General features: G+C 33.0%; 1 protein-coding gene across 1 annotated transcript; it reads left to right on the top strand.

The window, feature by feature from the left end:
* Positions 1 to 11,320: 11,320 nt before the first annotated feature.
* On the top strand, positions 11,321 to 11,872 carry LOC114257553 (iron-regulated transcriptional activator AFT2). Its single transcript, XM_082890466.1, has 2 exons — positions 11,321 to 11,395; positions 11,489 to 11,872. The coding sequence occupies exons 1-2, from the start codon at positions 11,321 to 11,323 to the stop codon at positions 11,870 to 11,872; spliced, it is 459 nt and encodes a 152-aa protein (XP_082746592.1).
* Positions 11,873 to 22,184: the final 10,312 nt, after the last annotated feature.

The raw sequence follows: 22,184 nt of genomic DNA, 5'->3' as shown, positions 1-22,184 counted from the left end.
TGTTGTGTTCAGTGCCTTGCATTATGCATGGTACCTTTCTCATGACTGTTTTAGGGCTCTGTGTAGCTCCATTGGGTTTCTAACTTGTTAAAAGTTCTTCGACACTATGTTTGGTTGGGAAATTTGAAAAGAGATTTGGAAAAAGAAAGGAAAAATGTGTGTGAAAATATAGACATATTTTATTTACATTTCACTTATTTTTTTTTTTCTTTTTCAAATATTTTCTCAAATTTTTTCAAATTTTTCAACCAAACACAACGTAAAAATTAATTAGTTCATTATGTAAGTAAGTTAAATGGGAATATATGTTGGAGCTTGTTAATTTTTTGAGCTTAGAACTTGTATACACCATAAAATTGTGTAAAGAAAAAGCTGGACTTCATTTGAATTTGGATCTTCCCCCAAAATTGTGATCGGGCCGACTAATCTGGAGTATGTGACTTGATCAAACAAGTTTGAAACTTCATTACTAGAATTGACTCCATTCGTTTATAATCCTAAATTATTGAGTCTATCTGATAGTGTAGTATTTTGGTATGATAGTGTTACAATATAATAGTACATGCCGGGCATGTTTGATTGAGTGGATTAGAGTATGAGATTGAGATTATTAATCCGTGGGTCCAATTATCCTATCTTTGTTTTAACATTTTGATTTAAATTTGTAGGATTATTAGTAATGGGGTAGGGATGAGATTATTAATCTAATGAATATTAATCCAATTGGATAGTGAATACTACACTAATTTAATAGGATTAATAATACTTCACTATTAATCTTGTGAATCAAACATGACCACATAGTAATAAAAAACTATTTCTATTAGTATAGTATATACTGTGCTATAATGGTAGAGTTCTATTTTTTGAAATAAATTTGATCCAATATATAACACAATAGTATTTTTATTTTGTACTACACTTCTGACCAATTATCATTATTTTTTAATCTAAAAATTACAATTATTGTAATTGAAGTTTAATTTTTCACTAATTATAACTAACTATGTCATGTGAAGATAAATTGAGTGAGATTTAATTTGATACAATTAAATTAAGATATATTAAATTTTTATATAAAAGTTATATCTATGCAATAGCCATTTATTTATTTTGTAACTTTGATTTAAATTAATAAATTAAAACATTATTAAAAAATGGTTGTTCAAAAAAAAAAAAAAAAAAAATTCAAATAAAACACTACATTGTTGGATGCTAATTTATTACTACAAACCCATTGGGAGTAGCTTGTAGCAAATATTTATAAAATGCATTTTTATTATGTTAAAATAGTACAAAAAATATGATGAAAAATGCTATAGATTCTAAACAATCTACCAAGCTTCTCACATGTGTTGGTCTTACACAAATCTGTGTGAGACCTACACATATGTGAAAGGTTTGGTAAATTATTTGAGATCCCTAGCATAACTCAAATATTGTACCATTGGGAATGCTTTAAGTTGTCTTTTTTTTAATTTTTAATTTTATTTTTTTATGAGAGAAATTAGCACATATAAGAGTTACCTTCTCTACCCTTTACAAAACACTTGTTTGTCTCTTAATTCAACTTCTCTAGAGAGAATTGAACATATAACCTCCCCTAAAGATTAAGTCATTAAGAAAGGTACGATGACCAATTGCTCTAAGTTACTCCATCGTTTTTAGTTATGGTTTGCTTATGTTAATAAATTCTACGGCTAATTATAATTACACCTTGTTGGTTTAGCGCAAAGGGAGAGGCGTGATGTTGGGCTTGTGGAGCACACCACGGATCTCATTTCGATAATCCGAACCGTTTGATATGTAGAGCTTGTCGAGTATTTCATACCTGCAAAAAATCACGTTGATTGGATATCGGTAGCCTCTTAATCGGAATACATTTTTGTTAATAATTTATTTTTAAAATCATATTTACTATTGAAAAAAATATGTTTTGATTAAGGGATTATCAATATCTGATCAATGTGATTTTTTGCAAACATGAAATACTCGACGAGCTCTACACATTGATCGGTTCAAATTATCAAAATAAAACTTTTAGTGAATCCTACAAATCCAACAACATGTTTCAATTTAATGTGTAGACTAAAGAGAAGCTCTCCTAATGCAAAACACACAACCTTTTTAAGTTTAAAATTTTACACATTAACCTGCAGACTGCAGCGAAGTGTGAAATTCAACTCCATTAATAATTTTTGCATTTTTTTTTTTTTTTGTTACAGGAAAATCCTCCTACTCTCCCGCAGGTCCAAGGCAGCGCCTATTGAGGAGATCACCAGAGTGTTCTGTTGTCCGTTCCGATTAAGAAACTATAATCTATTGAGGAGATCACCAGAGTGTCCTGTTGTCCGTTCCGAGTAAGAGACTATAATCTGGAAGCTTATCCCGACCTCCTAAGGCAAACTTGAGATCACTAGGGTGTCCTGTTGTCAGTGTCCTTGAGATCACCAGGGTGTCCTGTTGTCCGTTCCGAGTAAGAGACTATAATCTGAAAGCTTATCCCGACCTCCCAAGGACCTCCCAAGGCAAGCTTGAGATCACCAGGGTGTCCTCCCAAGGCAAGCTTGAGATCACCAGGGTGTCCTGTTATCCGTTCCGAGTAAGAGACTATAATCTGAAAGCTTATCCCAACCTCCCAAGGACCTCCCAAGGCAAGCTTGAGATCACCAGGGTGTCCTGTTGTCCGTTCCGAGTAAGAGACTATAATCTGGAAGCTTATTTCCGAGTAAGAGACTATAATCTGAAAGCTTATCCCAACCTCCCAAGGACCTCCCAAGGCAAGCTTGAGATCACCAGGGTGTCCTGTTGTCCGTTCCGAGTAAGAGACTATAATCTGGAAGCTTATTTCCGAGTAAGAGACTATAATCTGAAAGCTTATCCCAACCTCCCAAGGACCTCCCAAGGCAAGCTTGAGATCACCAGGGTGTCCTGTTGTCCGTTCCGAGTAAGAGACTATAATCTGGAAGCTTATCCCGACCTCCCAAGGCTGATAAGGCATCCTTGAGGTCAACCTCCTAACCAACTGTGCTACGCCCAGAAGATTGGCCTAGAGGGGAGTTGAACCCAGGACCTAAGGGCTTAAACCTCAGGCCCTTACCAAATTGCCACTCACCCCTGATTTATTTATTTATTTTTATTTTTTGCATATTATCATTGCTCTATTCTCCAATATTCTTTTCTATGCCATGGCCGCCGCCACCACAATCTCTCTCTCTCTCTCTCTCTCTCTCTCTCTCTCTCTCTCTCTCTCTCTCTCTCTCTCTCTCTCTCTCTCCTTTCTTTTATTTTTGATGTATTTGATCTATACTTTTGGACGAGTTTTTGAACTCACTCTCTCTCTCTCCTTCCTTTTATTTTTGATGTATTTGATCTATACTTTTGGACGAGTTTTTGAACTCAAGATATAATGTGTGTGTTTGGTTTGAATTTTTTGGATTAAGTTTTTTGAAAATTGAATTTTTTTATTTTTTGTGTTTTTTGTTTTTGGTTAATATTTTTAAAATTTTAAGTATTTTTTTTTACTTTTTTAGATGCGCATTACTTAGATGTATCTAAAAAGTAAAAAAAATTATAAAAAAATATTTTAAAAAATTAATAAATACATAAAAATACAAAAAATATACTGAATTTTCGTATTTTTTTATTTTTTATTTTTGATATTTAGTGAATTTTTAAAATATTTTTTTCACAAAATTATACTTTTTATGTGTATTTATGTTAGGCATGTTTAAAAATTAAAAAAATTATTTAAAATATTAAAAAAATTCAATAAAAATAAAAAAATATGAAGAAAAAAGAAAATAAATTTTCTAAAATGTGTTTTTAAAAAACTAAAAACAAGCAAAGTTTAGTTTTGGATGACTGTTGATGCAAAAGCGACTAATTTGTTGGGGTGTCTTTTGATTGTTATATTTTTGGATTTGATTATTACAAGTCATAGGTTAGAATAACAGAACATGTATATTAGTAAAATGGTTCCGCTTCTCTCTGGTTGAATATCAAAATTGAATCATTCAGTTCGGTCCATGAGTTTATTTTTGAGTCCCGATTTGATAATCTGAACCGTTAATATATAAAACTCGTCAAGTACTATATTCCTGTAAAATATCATGTTGATCGGATATCGATAACTATTTGATTAGATCAGTTTTGTATAAAAAATGAACGTAAACTAATAAACAGTTGACAGAAATTTGATCCGATTAAATAATTATCGATATCCGATCAACGTAATTATTTATAAGAATATAATACTCGACGAATTCTACATATTGAACGGTTCAAATTATCAAAAAAAATTTCAAAAATAAACCCACAAATCCAGCCAAACGATTCAATTTTAATTTTTAATTAGAGACAAGAAGCTGGACGGTTAGTACAAAAAAACAAAGTTTGAGAAATCCCACCTTTTTGGGGACTAGATTTACGGTTTGTTTGACAACTCCCAAAAAAGGCATACTTTTGGCTAAAAATATTAAAAAATTATTAAGTTAGTTTGGCATTAGTTAAAAAAATTATTTGTCACGTCAACCTTTTTATTTATAAAAATTAAATTTTTTTTAACACCTAAAAAAATCAGAAGTCAAACCCCAAACGACAAATTGTAGAAGACTGCATTTAGCAATTGAAAGATTAGTTGCAAAAGCTCACCCTTCTACGACTAAACTTTCCATTGTAGAAAGCAGGTTTCTGGCAACAATTTTTTTGGTTGTTGTATACATGTTATTTGGTGACAAAATATTTAGTTGTTTCAGTGGCAACTCTTTTGTCACCATGGTTAGTCGCTAAAAAAAAGTTTTTGGTGACAAAGTATGGCAAACCTATCTAGCAGTTAAATGTTTTTGTTGCTAATCATTGGCGACTATGTTATTGTCGCCAAAACTGAAACAATAGTTTTACACATTTTTTTGTTTCCCTCTTTATTTTATTTTTGAGAGAGTAATTTGTATGAATAAATTGGGCCGAGATTGAGTAATGGGCCGCTTTGGGCCGTAGTAAGAAAGGCGGAGTAAAATGGCTTTTTTCATTAGTTCGGTCCAAGAAGGGCTTGTTGTTATCTCGGTCGCCACGGCCAAATTGGTTAGTTCGGTCATGGCATGCAAAGCCGAGGTGGAAGTGAGGAAGTATACTGAGCCCTCTTTAGGACTTGGTTTTGAGTTAGTTCGGCTTAGGCTCTTCTATGGATAGCTTGGTCTTGGCATGTGAGGCCGAGGTAGGGGAAAAGCAAGGAATAACCGAACTGACAGTTAGATCAGCCACTCCAATTAGTCTAGCATGGCAATGTTATTTCGGTTGTATGGTAGTCCGGCCATGGTAAAACCATCTCACTTGGTTTAAGCAGTGAGGGGGGTGTTGAAGGATAAGCATTATCCTTCAGGAGTATGAATCCTAAGAGGACTCAACATGGTGGAGTAAGAGTCTTACTTGGATTGTGCCACACGGAATCTATAAAAGTTCACCAACATCACCTATGGAGAGGTAACACAACTTTGATTCTTGAATACACAGACCTTTTGTCTTTGTCCATTTTTCTGAATTAGGCATCGGAGGGGTTTCCGGCACACACCCACCGGCTAGCTCACGTTTGTGTTTTCAGGGAGTAAAGCGACGACGTTTGGAGGAGCGGAGACTTGATCAACATGATTATACGAGAAGGTTTATTTTTTTCCCGTACAATTTTATTTTTCTTTCTTCTCTTTTTCTTTGCAACACCCAACCTGTCCACCTTGACACCCTCTTTGTTCCTATTTTCTATATGCTTTTTTATCCTATTGTCAAATGAGGTATGGGTCAAATCCAAATTAGGGCGAAATCCATTCCAACCTGCTACAATTTTCTCTCGTGTATTGTTCAGAAAAAACGGAAAGTGTATTGTTGAGATTCTTACAAAATTTGATATTTTCTTTGTCAGACATGTTTAGAGGAAAAACTTATTGAAGTAGAAAAAAAAAAGTTAAAATGTGGGTCTTCTTATTTTTTTTTTTAACTCAACACACAAAAAGTTCATGGAAACATCGATTTACCTGCAGTCGACTTTATTTTCTTGATGCCTGAACGAATTAAATGCAAAGAAAGTAGAAGTAAATGTATTATGCAAGGCAAGGTTTCATATTAATTTTATTATGTCCCCAAAATACAAATTTTTTGTTTCACAAAAGGAGATACATAGTTAGAGCTGTTTAACATGATTTTCTAGCTCATCACTTTGCCCCTTCTTGAGAAAGACAAAATGAACAGTTGGATTTGGGACATCTCGGTTGAAGGAATTGGCAGCCTCTGCAATTTTCTTGAAGTACAATTCAAACAGTTTGTTGCTAATTTTGGTCCCAAAATGTCTGTCAATAATCTCTTCAAAAACAACTCTTATTGCCGAGGCGGTGTTGTGGAGGTTGGCGATCTCCACATGCTTGTTTGGGTTGTTAAATGTTTTCATTCTCTCAATGCTAAAACACCCATTTTTCTTTGTCGCCTTCTCAAGTTCCTCTAGGCTCGGATAATACACAGGCAAGTTGAATGAGTCCACTTTTTCGGGAAATTCTATTTCCAACACCCTGATAAACTCAGTCAACACACTTAATGAAAAATTAGATTAATGACAATTATATCCTACTTGAAATTTACTATAATAGCCATTGATCAACACTCCTAATGTTATATATATAAATTCTCTATACACATCTTTTAAAAATAAAAATATCTTAATATACACTGTTTGAAACAAAAAAATTAAACCCTAATTTTTTTTTTGTAGTCACTTTGCTTCTTATACACTCTGTACTCCTCTCTCTTATTTGCAAACAAAACATCTCCTCTATTGTTTTAATCTTTAAGTTTATACTCAATTATTAACATCGTTTAATTATTAGTTCAACAATTTTTATTTGATTTTGATATGGAAGAGTTGCAAACCTATGACAGTTCAAACTCAAGCAATAGTCACTACTAGAAAATTGGATTTTTGTGTCTATTTTTTTGCGACCGTCTATTTAACCGTAGCAAAAAATGTACTTATGACAACATTTTTCAAGGTGTTTATTTTCCCTATTTTCTTTTATTTATATTTGCCCTAGTCTGGCACAGGCTCGCTCAAACTCTTGACACCGTTCTCTTTCTATCGCTCGCCCATCGTCGTCTGAAGAACAACGGTATGAATCTCTCTCTCTCGCTCTCTCTCTCTCTCGATCTGTCAATATCTCTTGATCTCTCTCGCATATTCTCTGTATATACATTTGCTAGGGTTTGGATCGATGCATTCATCTGCCCTTCGCGATTTCTATTCTTCAATTTATGTTCTTTGCGATTTCTTCTTATGATCGATGCCTTCAATATCATTTGGAATTCTATTCTTTGCGATTTCTATTTTTCACGATTTCATTTCATTTAGTTTCAATTTCTAGCATAGAATCGCTCTGTTCGCACTCTCTTCTTCTCTTCGATCATTGTGTTTACTCTTTCTATCTACTTATTATATTTCAATTGTTATTCATTGAGGCCATATTTATATTTCAGTTCTTGATAATTTTTATTGTGATTTCTAAGCATCAATACCTTTTTCAACATATACAAAAATTGCTACATATATAGGTCAATGGTGATATATATATAGAATTGTGGACCTTTGATTAATTTCATTGATATACCTATAGTTGTTGTTGTGGATTGCAATTGAATTCCTTTAGATTGTGTTTACATTTTTCTGTTGTCGTTAATTTTTTTATTCACTTGAGTGTTTCTATTTGTCTTGATTATTGCCTTACATATAGTTCTATCATAGTAATTATCTAAGTTTTGGAGTAGCCATCGAAAAGAAAATTGCTACTTGTTAAGCTTGAGTTAGTTGTTTAGCTTAACAGGTGCTGATACATGACAAAAGTGGGAAAGCAAGCATTGATATAATGGACATTGCTTCTTTCAGAAGTATTTTTGCTCTTTAGACTTTTCATTGCAACGTTTGCAATTACAATCAAGTATTTAATCTTAGGAAAATAATTTGTGGTGGTGTAATTTCTCTAGTTTTAAATTTGACAAGGCACAAGGAAATGCATTTTGTTCTCTTCTTAAATTCAAAACTAAATGCTACCCGGTTTAAACTTTGCCCTTGCTGTTTTTCTTAACTATGTGGGATTTTGTTGTAAAATATGAACTTAAACCAAAATGTGTTGATTGATTCACGACCTTTACTTAGTTTTGAGGTTTATTTGTTATTCTTATTTGAGCTAGAAGATGTAACAAATTGGAAAGACCAGGGAAATTTATAAGTTTCAAGATTAGAGTCGTACGATTCTATGACTCGATCCTACGATCCTAACAGTCATGATATGATCCTACCTCTGCTACGGTTTTTAATGCGATCCAGATCAATTTTAATTTTTTGGATCGCAGGATCGTACTATCCTTCCATGCAGATCACAATTTAACAACTATGTTTGGGCTACATGAGATTTTTTTTTTGCCTGAAGCAGGGTGGTTGGAACTTCTTGGTGGTGGTTTGGAATCCCTTGATTCTTTTATGGATGTTTGAGATTGAGAGTTGGAGTTGGCAGATGTATTCATTGATTTGTCATATAGCATTGCTTTTTTTTATTTTATTTATATTTTTTATTATCATTGGTAGGGTAGAGAGGAGTTATGTAACGAGAAATGTACCAATTATTTATACCCATCTATGTACATACTTATGTGTGTTGAATATTTTCTGTGTCTTTGCCTGGTTAAGAGTTTCTATCTTTTACATGATCCCACACTTTGGATTTCTCGCTCGATCAAACAGTTGCTGAGGGACATGACATGATGATGGGGTTCAGTCCATTGCTTCCGACATAATCTAAAGGTCTAATGGAGAGAGTTCAACAAAAACTCAAGATTGACTATGCCTATGCGCAAGGACATGGATGAGGACACCCCCCAATGGTGCAAGAGCATTTTCAGAGTGTTATCAGTCAGCTTTTTCAGCATGTAAGGGACTATTTTTTTGGTTTTCTGTTCAACTCTGCTGTTGGCTTGTTTGTTTTCTCTTCTAGTATTTAACATTGCCTTGCCTTGGTGTTTTAATTGGACTCCCAAGAGGATAATACGTTGCGGTGGAGCTGTGAATCATGAATTGTAAATGGCTATTTGGGATCTCATGTCAGTTCAGCTGATCCTCTCATTTTTTGCATTTTTTGGATGGGAATTAATTTTTGTTTTTCTACATTTGTAGGTAATCATCAATTTATCAGTCATTTGTATTGTTCTACATATGAAAGTAGCTTAAAATTAATAAATAGCTGTGTATGAAGTGCTAAATGTTTCTTTATGCTCAACTCCAACATTAGTGTTAAACATTATGTTGTCATTTTGCTGAAAAAAGGTCTAGATTTGGGGATAGATTAAATTTTATTTTGTGACTTTTGCTTTAGTAAAGAAAAACAGCAAGCATCAGTCTTGCAGATGTCATCCAAAACATTGTTGTCATGTGGCACTGATTCTGGCTTAGTTTGATCTACAGATGTGACGGGTTCGGATACATCCATTTGGTTGATCATATCTTTCCACAGGGTTACCTTATACTATTTATATTGTGACCAATCATTTTTCAAAATCTAATACTAATATATTGACACAGTTTTTGAGCTACGTGTTTCACTTTTAGTAGATTCTCATGTACCTGTTTTGAGTCATATTAGTGATTCTGTGAGCATCGCCAACTAGTGAAGCCTTTTGCAGGAGCTGTCTATAGAACTTTTTCAGATTTGCAGGGCAAGGGCTCTACCTCCTACGTAATATGATGTTGTAACTTTTGAAATCATTTAGTTATTATGCTCTTGTTTGTCTAATGGTCCCATTTTTTTTCTTCCATATTAACAGATCCATCTAACAGTAAGGTTATTAGAATGTTGGATTTATAATCCCCAAATGTTCTACTATGTAATCTGTTAGCGATTGGTACTTTAGACGTTCGCACAGGCAAATATTTTAAATGTGAAGGTTGTATTGTACATGATCATCTACAATGTATTTGCAGATCATTAATGGAGTCTAAGTTGAGAAGTGGAACCACCCTCATTGTGGACCGCTATTCATTTTCTGGGGTAGCTTTTTCATCTGCCAAAGGTCTTGACTTTGAATGGTGCAAGGTGTGAAGACATGCTTCAATTTAAAATTCCAATCTACATATCAGGTTATTTTTCATTTCTGCTAATAAAAGAATACTAAAGATGTGAGGTATATAATTTCTCTATTTTGATAACCTTTTGTATCACTTGCCCATTATTGATGTACAGGAAATGAGATAATTTTATAATAATCTAACCAATAATTACATGAGCCACAACTAATTACTATTATTAAATTTTCAAGTCACGTGTATATGTTTTTGCAGGTTTTGTTGAAGGAATAGTTGATATGATTGAGCAGGTGATGCTTGGGAGCCAAACTAAGATTATGTTGCGCTTTTTTTATTTATTTATTTTTCTTTTCTTTTTTTCTTTTATTTATATTTATATTTATATTTTTATTTTTTTGAGGACTTGAATCTTTAGTATAATATATTTTAAGGATGGTTGATGGATATTTGTTTTGCATGTATGAAAGTTTATGTTTTGTTTGCACACTTATATGTGAATAGGTGAATATTTCTATTATAAGTTTAAATTAATTTGTCAATTTTGTTAATTTTTCATTAAAAAAAAAAAAAAATTTGTTAGGTGCTTGCAATTGATTTTTTTGTTGTAGCAAACATATTTATGATTTTATTATAAAAATAATGATTTGCGACGGTAAAAGAATAGTCGCTGAAAGTGTTTTTGATTTTTTTGCGACGGTAAAATAGTTGTCGCAAAAAGTAGGTTAGGCAGTCGCAAATAATTTGCGACTGCTGTTTTGCGGTCGCAAAAAGTATTTGCCACCCCCACATTAGCGTCCCCCATTTGCGGTCGCATGAGTCGTCGCAAAAGGTCTTTTGCGACCGTATTTTTATTATTTGCAACAGCTTGTGACGGTCGCAAAAAGCACTTTTTTTAGTAGTGAGTGATAGCAAAATCAGTGTTGAAAAGGTAAAATCGTGGAGTAATTTTTTTTCTTTTTTGCAATTTTCAGTCGGTAATGCAGTGCCGAATTTACTAAATTAATTCGGTAATACAATTCCGAAATAATGTAAATAGTTCGTCACTATAAGTTCGATTTTTTTAATTTGTTTCGGTTTTAGTGTTCCGAACAAAATCAATGTATTCGGTACTAGGAATCCGAATTTTATTATTATTTTCGTTCTTCAATTTCTGAATTTTTTATTTATTTCGCCTCTGTAGAACCGAATTAAAATTTTCCCCCTTCTCTTCAGATGGCATGCATTGAAGAACCTGAGATTCGATCGGATATTATGGTGGATTGTACTAGTCATTTTACAGTTAAACAGGTAATTTTTAACATAAAATTTGTAAGTTCATAAATTTGTATTAGTTAGTTTGTTTAGTTTGTTATTATGAAAGTTATGTGACATCATATATAGGTTTTCGACAGCAAAGATGAATTACTCACTTGGGTACGAGACATTGGAAGGATAAATGGCTTTGTTATTATTATAAGGGCGTCGGACTATGGTGGCGGTCGTAAGAGACCAAGAATTTATCTTGCTTGTGAGCGGAGTGAGAAGTATAGATTGCGTAAAAAGCTGAAAGATGGGCCAAAAGACTTATTGAGACAAACTGGTGCGAAGAAGTGCGAATGTCCATTTGATTTGAGGGCATTCAAGTTGAAAACAAACGATGAATGGACATTGAATGTAGTTTGCGGGCTGCATAATCATCCAGCTGCGGAGCATCTCCAAGGACATTCATATGCATGGAGATTGTCAGCTAATGAAAAGTCGCTATTAGTTGAATGCATATGTTAGCCGCATTCAAAAATTCAAAGACAACATAGGACCTAATGTAGCTACTCGAGAGACATTTGATGTAGTTGACATAGATTGAGGTATTACAGAGTAGTAATGAGAGGGTTAGGACATTAGTTTTTATGATTTACTAGTATACAGTAACGAGGTAGATAACATTTTGCTATTGGATTTTGTAATGGTCAGTTTTGTTTTACAAAATAGAATATTATAGTTCTCCAATTTATGGAATGGATGTCATATTATTTTTACATTGTCTGAACACAAAACGTAATGAAAATAATATTAACCAAGTGCAATTGCAGTTAAAATGCCATTGGATTAAACAAGTATGTAAATAAAATATATATATATGTACTAAATAGTAGTTCAATCCATCCGCACCATCACAAACGACATGTCTGCTTGTATATAATCCAAAAGATACATAATTCGAAGATAATAATAATATTTGTCCCCTTATACATCTACCAACATCATCAGAAACTACTTGTGCTAACATTATGAACTACTATTAACTACGTGACCGGCGAGTGTAATGTGCTCCAAAATGATGTGCAGTGGAAGAGCTGGGTGCAGACCGACCCTGAGTGGATGTGCTGGGCGTAGCTTCACTAATGTGCTGATCTTGAAGAAGTTGTTCGATTGCATCAATTGCGTAGTAAAGCCTATCAGGATGTTGAACACTGTCCTCATAGCCAGCCTCAATGAAAGGATGAGTAATCTGATGTATCTGTGACATACGCTGCATTACGAGAACAAATATAACATTATGTACAAACTTGTAACAGTTTACATAAATAATTTGCAATGTAAATGAAAAAAAGGATACCTGTGCGTCTTGGCTAGGATACTGATAATGATGGATATTTGGATCCACTTGAGAACGACGCGATGGGTTTTGTACGTACATATGGGTAATGGTTTGGTACCAATCCATGTAACCAGGAGCACAATCCCAAGGTTGCCGTACCGGTGTACTCTTCCTCCGATCAGATAACACATGGTTGTCCCATGCCTCCCAAATGATGTCCAAGTATGCATACATAACATTGTAGCGTAGAGCTGTGGCTCCTCGAGAAGCACGCATAGGGCCAAGTGGTGGATTAGGGATTGTCTGCACTCTGCTAAACTGTCTCAACACTCTATCAGGGTGATATGGTTCAACTACTTCCAAACACTTTAGGCAACCGTGGTAGAACGTAACTGGATGACATGGATGGACATCTTTGCAACTCTGGTACGGGTCCCAAATAACCTATAAACAATAAAAACTGTAAGATATGACAATTGTAAATTTTGTATGATATAGAATTTCAAATTTTGAAGGACTTTTCAACTTACATCATGTACACCCAACCTATCAAGCTCCTCTCGAAAAGCCTGCAACTGTGTCTCTTCACCACACTCTCTCTGAGAAGTCCAACGGTAAACATGTGGCATGTCTCGAGTGTAATTCATATTCAAGTGTGGTCGGAATCCACGAAAATGCTCATAAATCCACCCCTCAAGGAGTGTCATGTAACCGGCTATTTGTTTCACGCCGGACCTGCTAGCGTATCCCAACTGCCTATATAAGTATGCCAATGTAACAGCACCCCAAGCATATGAAGATACAGTTGTCAAATCGGACAACAAACTCAAATAAACAACGAGGACCCTAGTACATGTCTTGTCACTAAAAAGTGTACAACCCAACAAAAATAGCAAGTATGCTCTACCTGCATATGCAATTCTTTCCATTGAATCATTGTCTGTGACATTATGAAACTGTGCCCTCAACCACTCAAGCCTCACTGAATTGCCTCCAGCAGTAGACATCTCATGTCTGACTTTTTGCTCATCAATTTCCAAGGTATTAACTACTAATGTAACATCCCGCCTTTCTGACAACTTACGCACGCTAATAGATTTGCCTACAATGGGAAGCCCTAGGATAGTGGCGACATCGTCCAATGTGATAGTCATCTCTCCAACAGTCAAATGGAAGGTGTTTGTCTCCGGTTGCCATCTCTCAACAAAACTAGACACTACAATTTTATTGACAAAGCAGTATGTGCAACGAGCTAATTGTGCAAGTCCTGACATCTCCGCAATGTTTACAAATGTACCGTTGTTTCCTTGTTCCCACCATGGCCACGAACGAATCTTAGATGAGTGATTATGACACTTTAAGGGCCCCCTTTCATCAACACCATTCCAAATAGCTGCGGCAACATGACTTTTAAAACTTTTAAGGATTGATGGATCAGTTGGACCTCCTGGAAGTGGCTGAGTAAGGCTATCTTCATCAACAATGTCAGCATCATCACCAATAGGGTCATCATCCATAGCAATATCATCCATAACTGGTGCCCCATGTATGGGATCATCATCCATGGCAATGTGCATGTCATCATCATGCACTCGAGCACGTCCATGTCCACATCCACGTCCACGTCCACGTCCACGTCTCTCTAATTCACGGAGTCTTCTGTTTGAAGCTGTTACTGATCGACGTTCACTAGGACCGACATCCATCTGCATAAGAAAAGTTATTCTTATCGACCCAATATAATGAAACATAATAAGCACTCCCATAAAAGGATCACATCGATGCGGGTAATAACTAGCCTAACCATGCCACCTAAATGAAATCTAATACACAGTTATAGACCATTAAATTCACAATTTGGATGTGAAATTAACTCAAGCTTTTAATACTCTATAAAATGCAATTGTTTTGTTCACCTATTTAGCTAACAAAAATTATGAAGACCTAACTACTAAGCTAACAATATCATGTGAACATACCAATACTGCACAGTTTTTTGTTTCTATTGTTATGCATTCAATTTGGGGAAAAAAAATAAATACATAAACATACCCATAAAATAAAATTGAACCTAAAGTAAAACAAATATTGGTGGCCTATGTAACCTAGTTCTATATCAAAAAAAAAAAAAAAAAAAAAAACCCATTCGGCACTTTAGGATCGAACCTACAAAAATATTTCATCAATAAAGTCCCGAAATTAATGCATTTATTCGGAATTAGAGCACCGAAAATATAGAATACATTCGGTTTTGGAACAACGAAGTTATCTATTTTTTTCGGAAGTCAATGGACGAAATTATGCATAATATTCGGAAGTCAAGTTCCGAATGAAAAACATATTTTCGGAAACCCAGTGCCGAGCACCTCCAGTCGCAAATCTAACCTACTTTCATGCCAATGGAGTGAAGAGAGATTCGAAAATTGTCAATCTAATAACAAAATGATAAATGTAATAATAAAATTGAAAGATTTCTTACCTTAAACAAGGTTTTCAACAGTGTTTAGTAGATATTGAATGGAGCTCTTGAAATCTTCAATGGAGGTCAGGAAAGTGCAGATTTTTTTTTTTTTGGTTTCCTGTTTGAACTTCTTCTTCTTCCTTCCTGTTTGAAGTACAAATGTAAATTGGGGTCACTTTGGTCTTCACGGGAGTGGGTGGAAATACAAGTGTGTATTTTGAGGGTAAAGTGTGTGTACATATGAGTGAAGGGGTTATTTGTAATTTTAAGGATGTGGGTTGAGATAATTACTTAATAATTAAATTAATAGAGATGTGTATTGAGAAAAGATTTGCCCTGAGTTTATCAGGGTGTTGGAAATAGAATTTCCCCACTTTTTCGTCTCAGATTAATCTCCCTTTAACATGGTAGAAGGGTAAAAAGGTCTAGTGTAGCCTAGAAGTTTCCAGAACGTGGTGGAAAAACCTTGAAGGATCCAGAGGAGTGTGGCTGAGTTTGGAACATCCTAAAATGTTGTGGAGAAGCTTACCATGTACTACTAGAGTATAGAGAATTATAGAATGTAGGAGAGTAGTGTTCTAGATATTTCTCTGGAATGTTTTAGAGGAGAGTTTGTTGCCATGGATCAAAATGATCATAGCTATCCATTGAGGAGGTGGATGGCTATATAAGGGAAGAGACCTCATTTGTAAGGATTGTCGAATAGAGCTCTAGAGTGAGAATTAGAGAGAGTGCCAAGAGTGAGTACTTGTGAGGGTGAGAGCCTTATAAAGATTTGTACACTACTATACTTGCATAGTGAATACATTCTTCAGCCTATACTTTTTAGTGTATACATTCTTCAGCCTATACTTTTTAGTGTAGTCAAGTGGGGAAGGCTTAATCGGTCCAATGAGTTGAATACCAAGTTATAAAAAAATGAGTTGCAACCGAACAAGATCACCACCCATTTTCACCACTCATCTTGCAAGTAACAATGCAACTATTAATAATGAAATCTATTAATGGTTAAAAATATCTATCATACTTTTAACCTGCGATGTGGTGATGTATTGCCTGCTCGAACCACAGTTGTAATTCGTATTTATTGTTTTTTTCGACAATGACCTGTAAACAACACAATAGAGGTTAGTAGTGGGACAACTTTGTATGTAAGAATGCAATCTACATATAAACTGGATTCTTTTGGGATAGTCCAAAAGAGAGGTAGCTCCAATATGCCCCTAGTGCAAAGAAAAAAAAGAATAAATAAATAACAAACTCCAAAACAAATACAAAAATAGAAAATAGATGTACACGCTTAATTTGTATTTTCATCACTACTCTATTGACAACCAAATAATGTCGTCCTCCCACATCATGCTAGGTGCATCTATACAACGATGGATAAAATGTAAAAACAAATGGACACATGTGAAATAAATCCATAAAAATGAAAGAAATAATTTTACAAATCAAATGGACACATGTGAAATAAATACATAAAAATGTAAAAGAAATAATTTTACAAGGATACTTACTGGGAAAAGAAATATTTGAATTTTTACAACAAAATTCAATAGTGATTGTTGAGGGCCTTGTAATAGAGTGACACAATTCAACAATAAATTCCATGTAAGATCATTTGACTCCCGTAAGTTTAAAATATTAAAATATGATAGAATTAAAATGTGAATGCCCAACCTTAAGATTTTGTCGGTAGACATTTGAAACTTGAATCTTCATACCCTTGACATCGAAAAGTAACCTCACTTTTTCACCACTTCACACCAGACCTTGCTTCCACAACTTTTTCGTTGCAGACTAATCTCTGTAAATTGTAGTTTAAATTTCACTTTGATGTCTATTGTTTCAAATTGAACGATTTGATTATTACATTTAAGTCTAGTTTTAATTTTTTGGTTATCCAGTTCAAATTTTTGTTAATATTAACTATGTGTAGGTCTTAAGAGACTGACAAATGATTCAAAATCATTAAGTTTAAAATCTAACTTGAATGAAACTATTAAATATTGAAACTGGATTTCAAGTGTAGTGAGTAAATTGTTCAATTTAAAACAATAGGGGTTAAAATAAAATTTAAATCAAATTGTAAGAATTAAAAGTGTAATTTTCTCAATGAATATATTTATACCTCGTTGACTATAAGCTAGAACTTGTGGAGTTGCAGTTGCACCACCTAATTTTCTTCTAAGTTGTTTGATAACAATGTTAATTTTCTGTTGTTTGGAATTTGCTTTTTTTTTTTTCTTGTGTTTTTTTTTGTTGACTTATGTTTATTTTTGGTAAATTTTTTTAGGTCTCTACATTTTACTTGATGAGACAAACTAGAAAATTAAAAAAAATATAAAAAAAAATTCTAGAAAAGACAAAAATAAGCAAAAAATTTGGATTTTTTTGGGGCTTATTTTGGTATTTTCAATTTTATTTTTATTTTTAGATTCGTCTACACAAGATGGACCAGAAAAGTAAAAAAAAAATGATATAATTTTGAAAAAAGTCATTAAAGACAAAAAAATTTATAAAGAGGTAGCTTTTTTCTTTGTTCTAAAAGAGCTGTTTTTATTTTTTATTTTTTTTATTGTCTTTAGAAAATAGAACAAAAAATTTCTTTGGTGCAAAAAAAAAAAAAAAAAGTTTTGAAAACATATGAATATATATATATATATATATGTGTGTGTGTGTGTGTGTGTGTGTTTGGTGAGTTGTCAAAGACAGTTGTCGTACATGAACTTGGGTGAGTATGTATCTAGGTATTGGACTCATCAAACCTTAAATTTAAGAGTACGCATACTTGGTAAAAAATTATATTTTTTAATCACTATGTGAGATAAAAATAGTGTTAAAAAGATATATTTATACTAATTATACAATAATATGTACATATAATAATAAAGTTAAATACAAATATATAAGTAGTGTCTGATGAAAAGTATCTTATACATATCCCATACCATTGTTCAAGTGTTGGATATCCGACATGAGTATTTGATTTATTTTAAAAAGTTGGTTGGATGTGTTCATAGCCAACCTTGTGATTTTTGGGACCCTAGGCTAACTTTTAAAATAGGGCCCTTTATAAATAATCGCCGAATAAATTTAGAGTAAAATGACAAATACTCCAAATTTTTATCGGTAAATTACATTGAGTACTCTTGAGGTTTGAAAAAAATATAAAAATCTCATAAATTTGACATAATTACACTAAGTTCTCTTTTAAGAAAGCTAAAATAATTTGAACGGATACAGAGGGTGTCTAAATACAAATATAATCAAAAGTAAAATATACATTTTTAGTATAAGAGATGTAACAACATTTCATATAACTAAAGAATGAATGATGATAAGAAGGTTTTGTATTATGCAAATTAAAACATTTCAGAAACACAATATGATTATTTTAAAGCTATGGAGTTTGATGTATTTTTTTCAAATTTCAAAGGAGGTTAGTGTAACATACCCATTTTTTACCCGTTAGTTTCATGGAAAGTTTCCTTATATAATTACTGAAATTATATACTCAAATCCAATTTGAAATAAAAAAATATCAACCAAAACATAAGGATTCTAATAAAAATCAAATAAATTATAATAAAAATATAATTAAATATTACTCTTCTCCCATGTTTCGTTTCAAAAATTACTAATTAAATTTATATAGTCTATCTTATCTATCATTTATTTTTCAATAGATAACATTATTAATTCGTCTAGTCTTCCTTACTCCTTTTTTTCAAATTCATAGATTAAGGAGTTGGCTCCTCCCAGTCCTTCATTGGAATAGAATGTATTGTTGGGTCATTTTGGGCCTTAGGCTATTTTGATAATTTAAACCATTTAATGAGTAGAGCCTGTCGAGTACATTATTCCTGCAAAAAATATGGTGATTAGATATCGATAACCACTTAATCAGATCATATTTTTTTCACAATTTATTTTAAAAATTATACATGCCATTGACGGAAATGAGATCTAATGAAATGTCTATCGATATCCGATTAACATGATTTTTTATAAGGATAATGTACCCGACGAGCTCTACAGGTTAAATGGTTTGGATGATTGAGATGGGCTCTAATTATGGCCCACAATGACCGAACAACGCCATCTAATTCGATAACGAGTTGGAGAGGAGCCAATTCTTAGATTAAAGGGTAATTTTTTAAAAGTTGAGGTGGTGCAAGTATTGGTAGGATATAACTTAGGTGGGCCCAATCCGAATTGATCTTGAATTTTTTTGAGTGGTACTATTAGCACCTCATCAATTATTTTGGACCTCTTATTTCTTTGAACTCCCATTTGTAAATTGTAAAACCCTTAATTTTTTTTCTCCTCCCAAATAACATCAAAATCATCATTGTGAAAACATTCCAACCATTCAATTGAATGCATACCCCCACACCCGAAAAGCCTCTCTTTCAAAAATCCTAACAAAACCCACGAAGGTGATTATTATTTCATCTCTACATATTTGTTTATGACTTGAGAAAATAAATGTAGGGATTTTTTGTTGTTGATTTAAAATTCTCCTTTTGTGGATTCTGTAATCTTCACGAGTTTCGATTATCTGTTTCCGAACAAATAAAAAATGTTTGGTTATCTGTTCGCGAACAAATGAACAATTTTCAGGCCTGTGTTTCTGAATTTTAGTCATATGTTTGAGAATTCAGTCCCGAAAAAATGACGAACAGTTTTTATTATTTTTACCATTATTTTAAAGAAACTTACCCTTATAAGGTTAATCTCTGTTGAGTTAAGAATACCATCAAAGTTATGAACCTCTTTTGAGCTCTTATTGTTGTACTCCTCTCGTTTCATGGAGTTGTGGTTGCCGAAATTTTTTTTACTCATTGTCATTGCCGGAGAAGTGTGGGTAATCAAATGGTTGCCACCGTTGCCGTCGAAATATTGCCGCCAAAGGGTTTTCAAGGTTTTGAGGGTGGGTAGGTTTTGGAGGTGGAATTTGGAGAAGATGGATGGATGGTGACAGAGGTTGTTGCTCTTAGAAACTCTAACTTATGATTTCGTGGGTGTGTGAGTTTAATTGTAAGATGGAGTGTCCCAAAATTATTGATGTCTTTTTTAATAATTTCATTAAAGGTTATTATTGTAATAAAAAAAAAGCTAAAAAATAGGAGGTTTAAAATAATTGATGAAGTGCTAATAGCCGCACCCAATTTTTCGGGACTTGGGTAATATAGTTTGAATTCGGTGGGCACATGGATAGAAATTTAGAAGTCCAAATTTAAATTTGGGATAGACTTAGGTAGAGATACCAAACAACCCGAGCAACCTGATTTGTATATGTAAATATATAAAAATATTAAATATATATATATAAATAATTAGTCATTGGATTATGTTAAAATAATTTAAATAGTTAGATCATATTTAATATATGTATATATATTAATATGCATTACATGATACTAAGAACACAACACAAAACCTTACTCCTATTTTTTTGTTTTTGTTTTTCTCATTAAAAAATTACAGTCCATCGCAACAGTGCATAATTCTTCAATTCTTACCTCTCCCCTCTATATCTCTCACATTATATAAATTATTTGGATCAACCTAAAAAAAATCTTGAATTTATGTGCAATTCGAACAAGTTAAGCATATATAACTCAAGTTGGACTTAAGCAAACAATCTCGAATTATAAGTCGAACTTGTGGGGCCCTGATCAACTCGCAATATAACTTGGATTGAGCTGAGACAATTTTTTACTCGTTTGAACTTGTCCAAGTTGCAACCCTTCAGTGGCACTCCTGGTTTCATAGTGGCTCCACTACTGCCCCAGCAACGTCACTAAATTTTTCCTGAATCGTTCAGAAGGATGGAATAAACCGGACCTACTCCAACAAAGAAAACAAAATTTTAATATGGCAAATTCCTATTTCTCAATAAAGTTTTTTTTGGTAAATTACATTGATTTCTTTTATACTGTGTTTGGTTGGGGGATTTGAGGATGGATTTGGAAAGATAAATGAAAAAGATAGGTAAAATATAGATATAATATACTTACATTTCACTTAGTTTCACACACCTTCTTCCTTTTCTTTTTCAAATCCCTCTCTAAATCCTCCAATCAAACACAGCGTTAAGGTTCGGAAAAAATACAATAAGTTTTATAATTTTGATATAATTATACTGACCTAACTTTTTTTGTAAGGTTAATGGAACCGAAACTAATCTAGATAGTGCGAAAACATAAAAATAAACAGCATAAAGTATATATTTTCGTGTACAAGAGATGATAATTATTTTTTATCCATATAATTAACAAATTATTGATAAAAATGCGACTAAGTGTTATATATGAATCAAAATCTCAAAAGAGCTAGATATAATTATGTCAAAATTATAGAACTTATTGTATTCTCTAAACCTGAAGGGTGGTCAGTGTAATTTACCCAAGTTTTTTCCTTAATTAAAATTTTTTTTCCTTCACAAAATCAACTCAAAGTTTTCCCTCAACGAGGACATTACATCTTAGTTGGCAGTAATAACTGAAGTGCATCTACTTTATTTAATTTCTATGAGCCTCAAATCATATTTTGAAGGGGTAATTTTTTATCAAATAAATGGTTAAATATCTTACATGGATGTGAGGTCTATACTTTTATGGATTTTACATCCATGTGAGACATTTAGTCATTCATTTAATAGAAAATTTGGGACCTATAACAATTTTCATTTTGAAAACATAACTTTGAACTTTTAACAGGTCAAGCGAAAACGCGGCTTTAATGAATTTTATAATTAATAATTCAATTGAAATTGAGATTTTCATTGATAAATCTCATTTAAAAGTGTCTTAATTCAAAAAATTCATGAAGGAATTTTTTAACCCACTTAATCCCATGTATTTATACTTTTATTTTATAAAGTCCTTTTTATTGATTTACATTATTTTCTTAAACTCTTATGCCCTTATATTTAATATTGATATTTAATGTGGAGAGAGAAGAGAAATGACCAAGGCATAGAAACTTTCATACACAAATTAAATAACATTGATGTTATTATTTTA

The sequence above is a fragment of the Camellia sinensis genome, chromosome 10, assembly GCF_055761805.1.
Source record: "Camellia sinensis isolate YWXY chromosome 10, ASM5576180v1, whole genome shotgun sequence".
In the NCBI taxonomy this organism is placed as follows: Eukaryota; Viridiplantae; Streptophyta; class Magnoliopsida; order Ericales; family Theaceae; genus Camellia; species Camellia sinensis.
Note: the sequence above shows the minus strand (reverse complement) of the source record. Positions and strands in the feature narration are given on the sequence as shown.

Excerpts from the sequence above, each read along its gene's own strand:
- LOC114257553 (XM_082890466.1), top strand. The coding sequence starts at position 11,321 with ATGGCATGCATTGAAGAACCTGAGATTCGATCGGATATTATGGTGGAT. Across the intron at positions 11,396-11,488 it reads GTCATTTTACAGTTAAACAG|GTTTTCGACAGCAAAGATGA; the intron begins GTAATTTTTAAC and ends CATCATATATAG.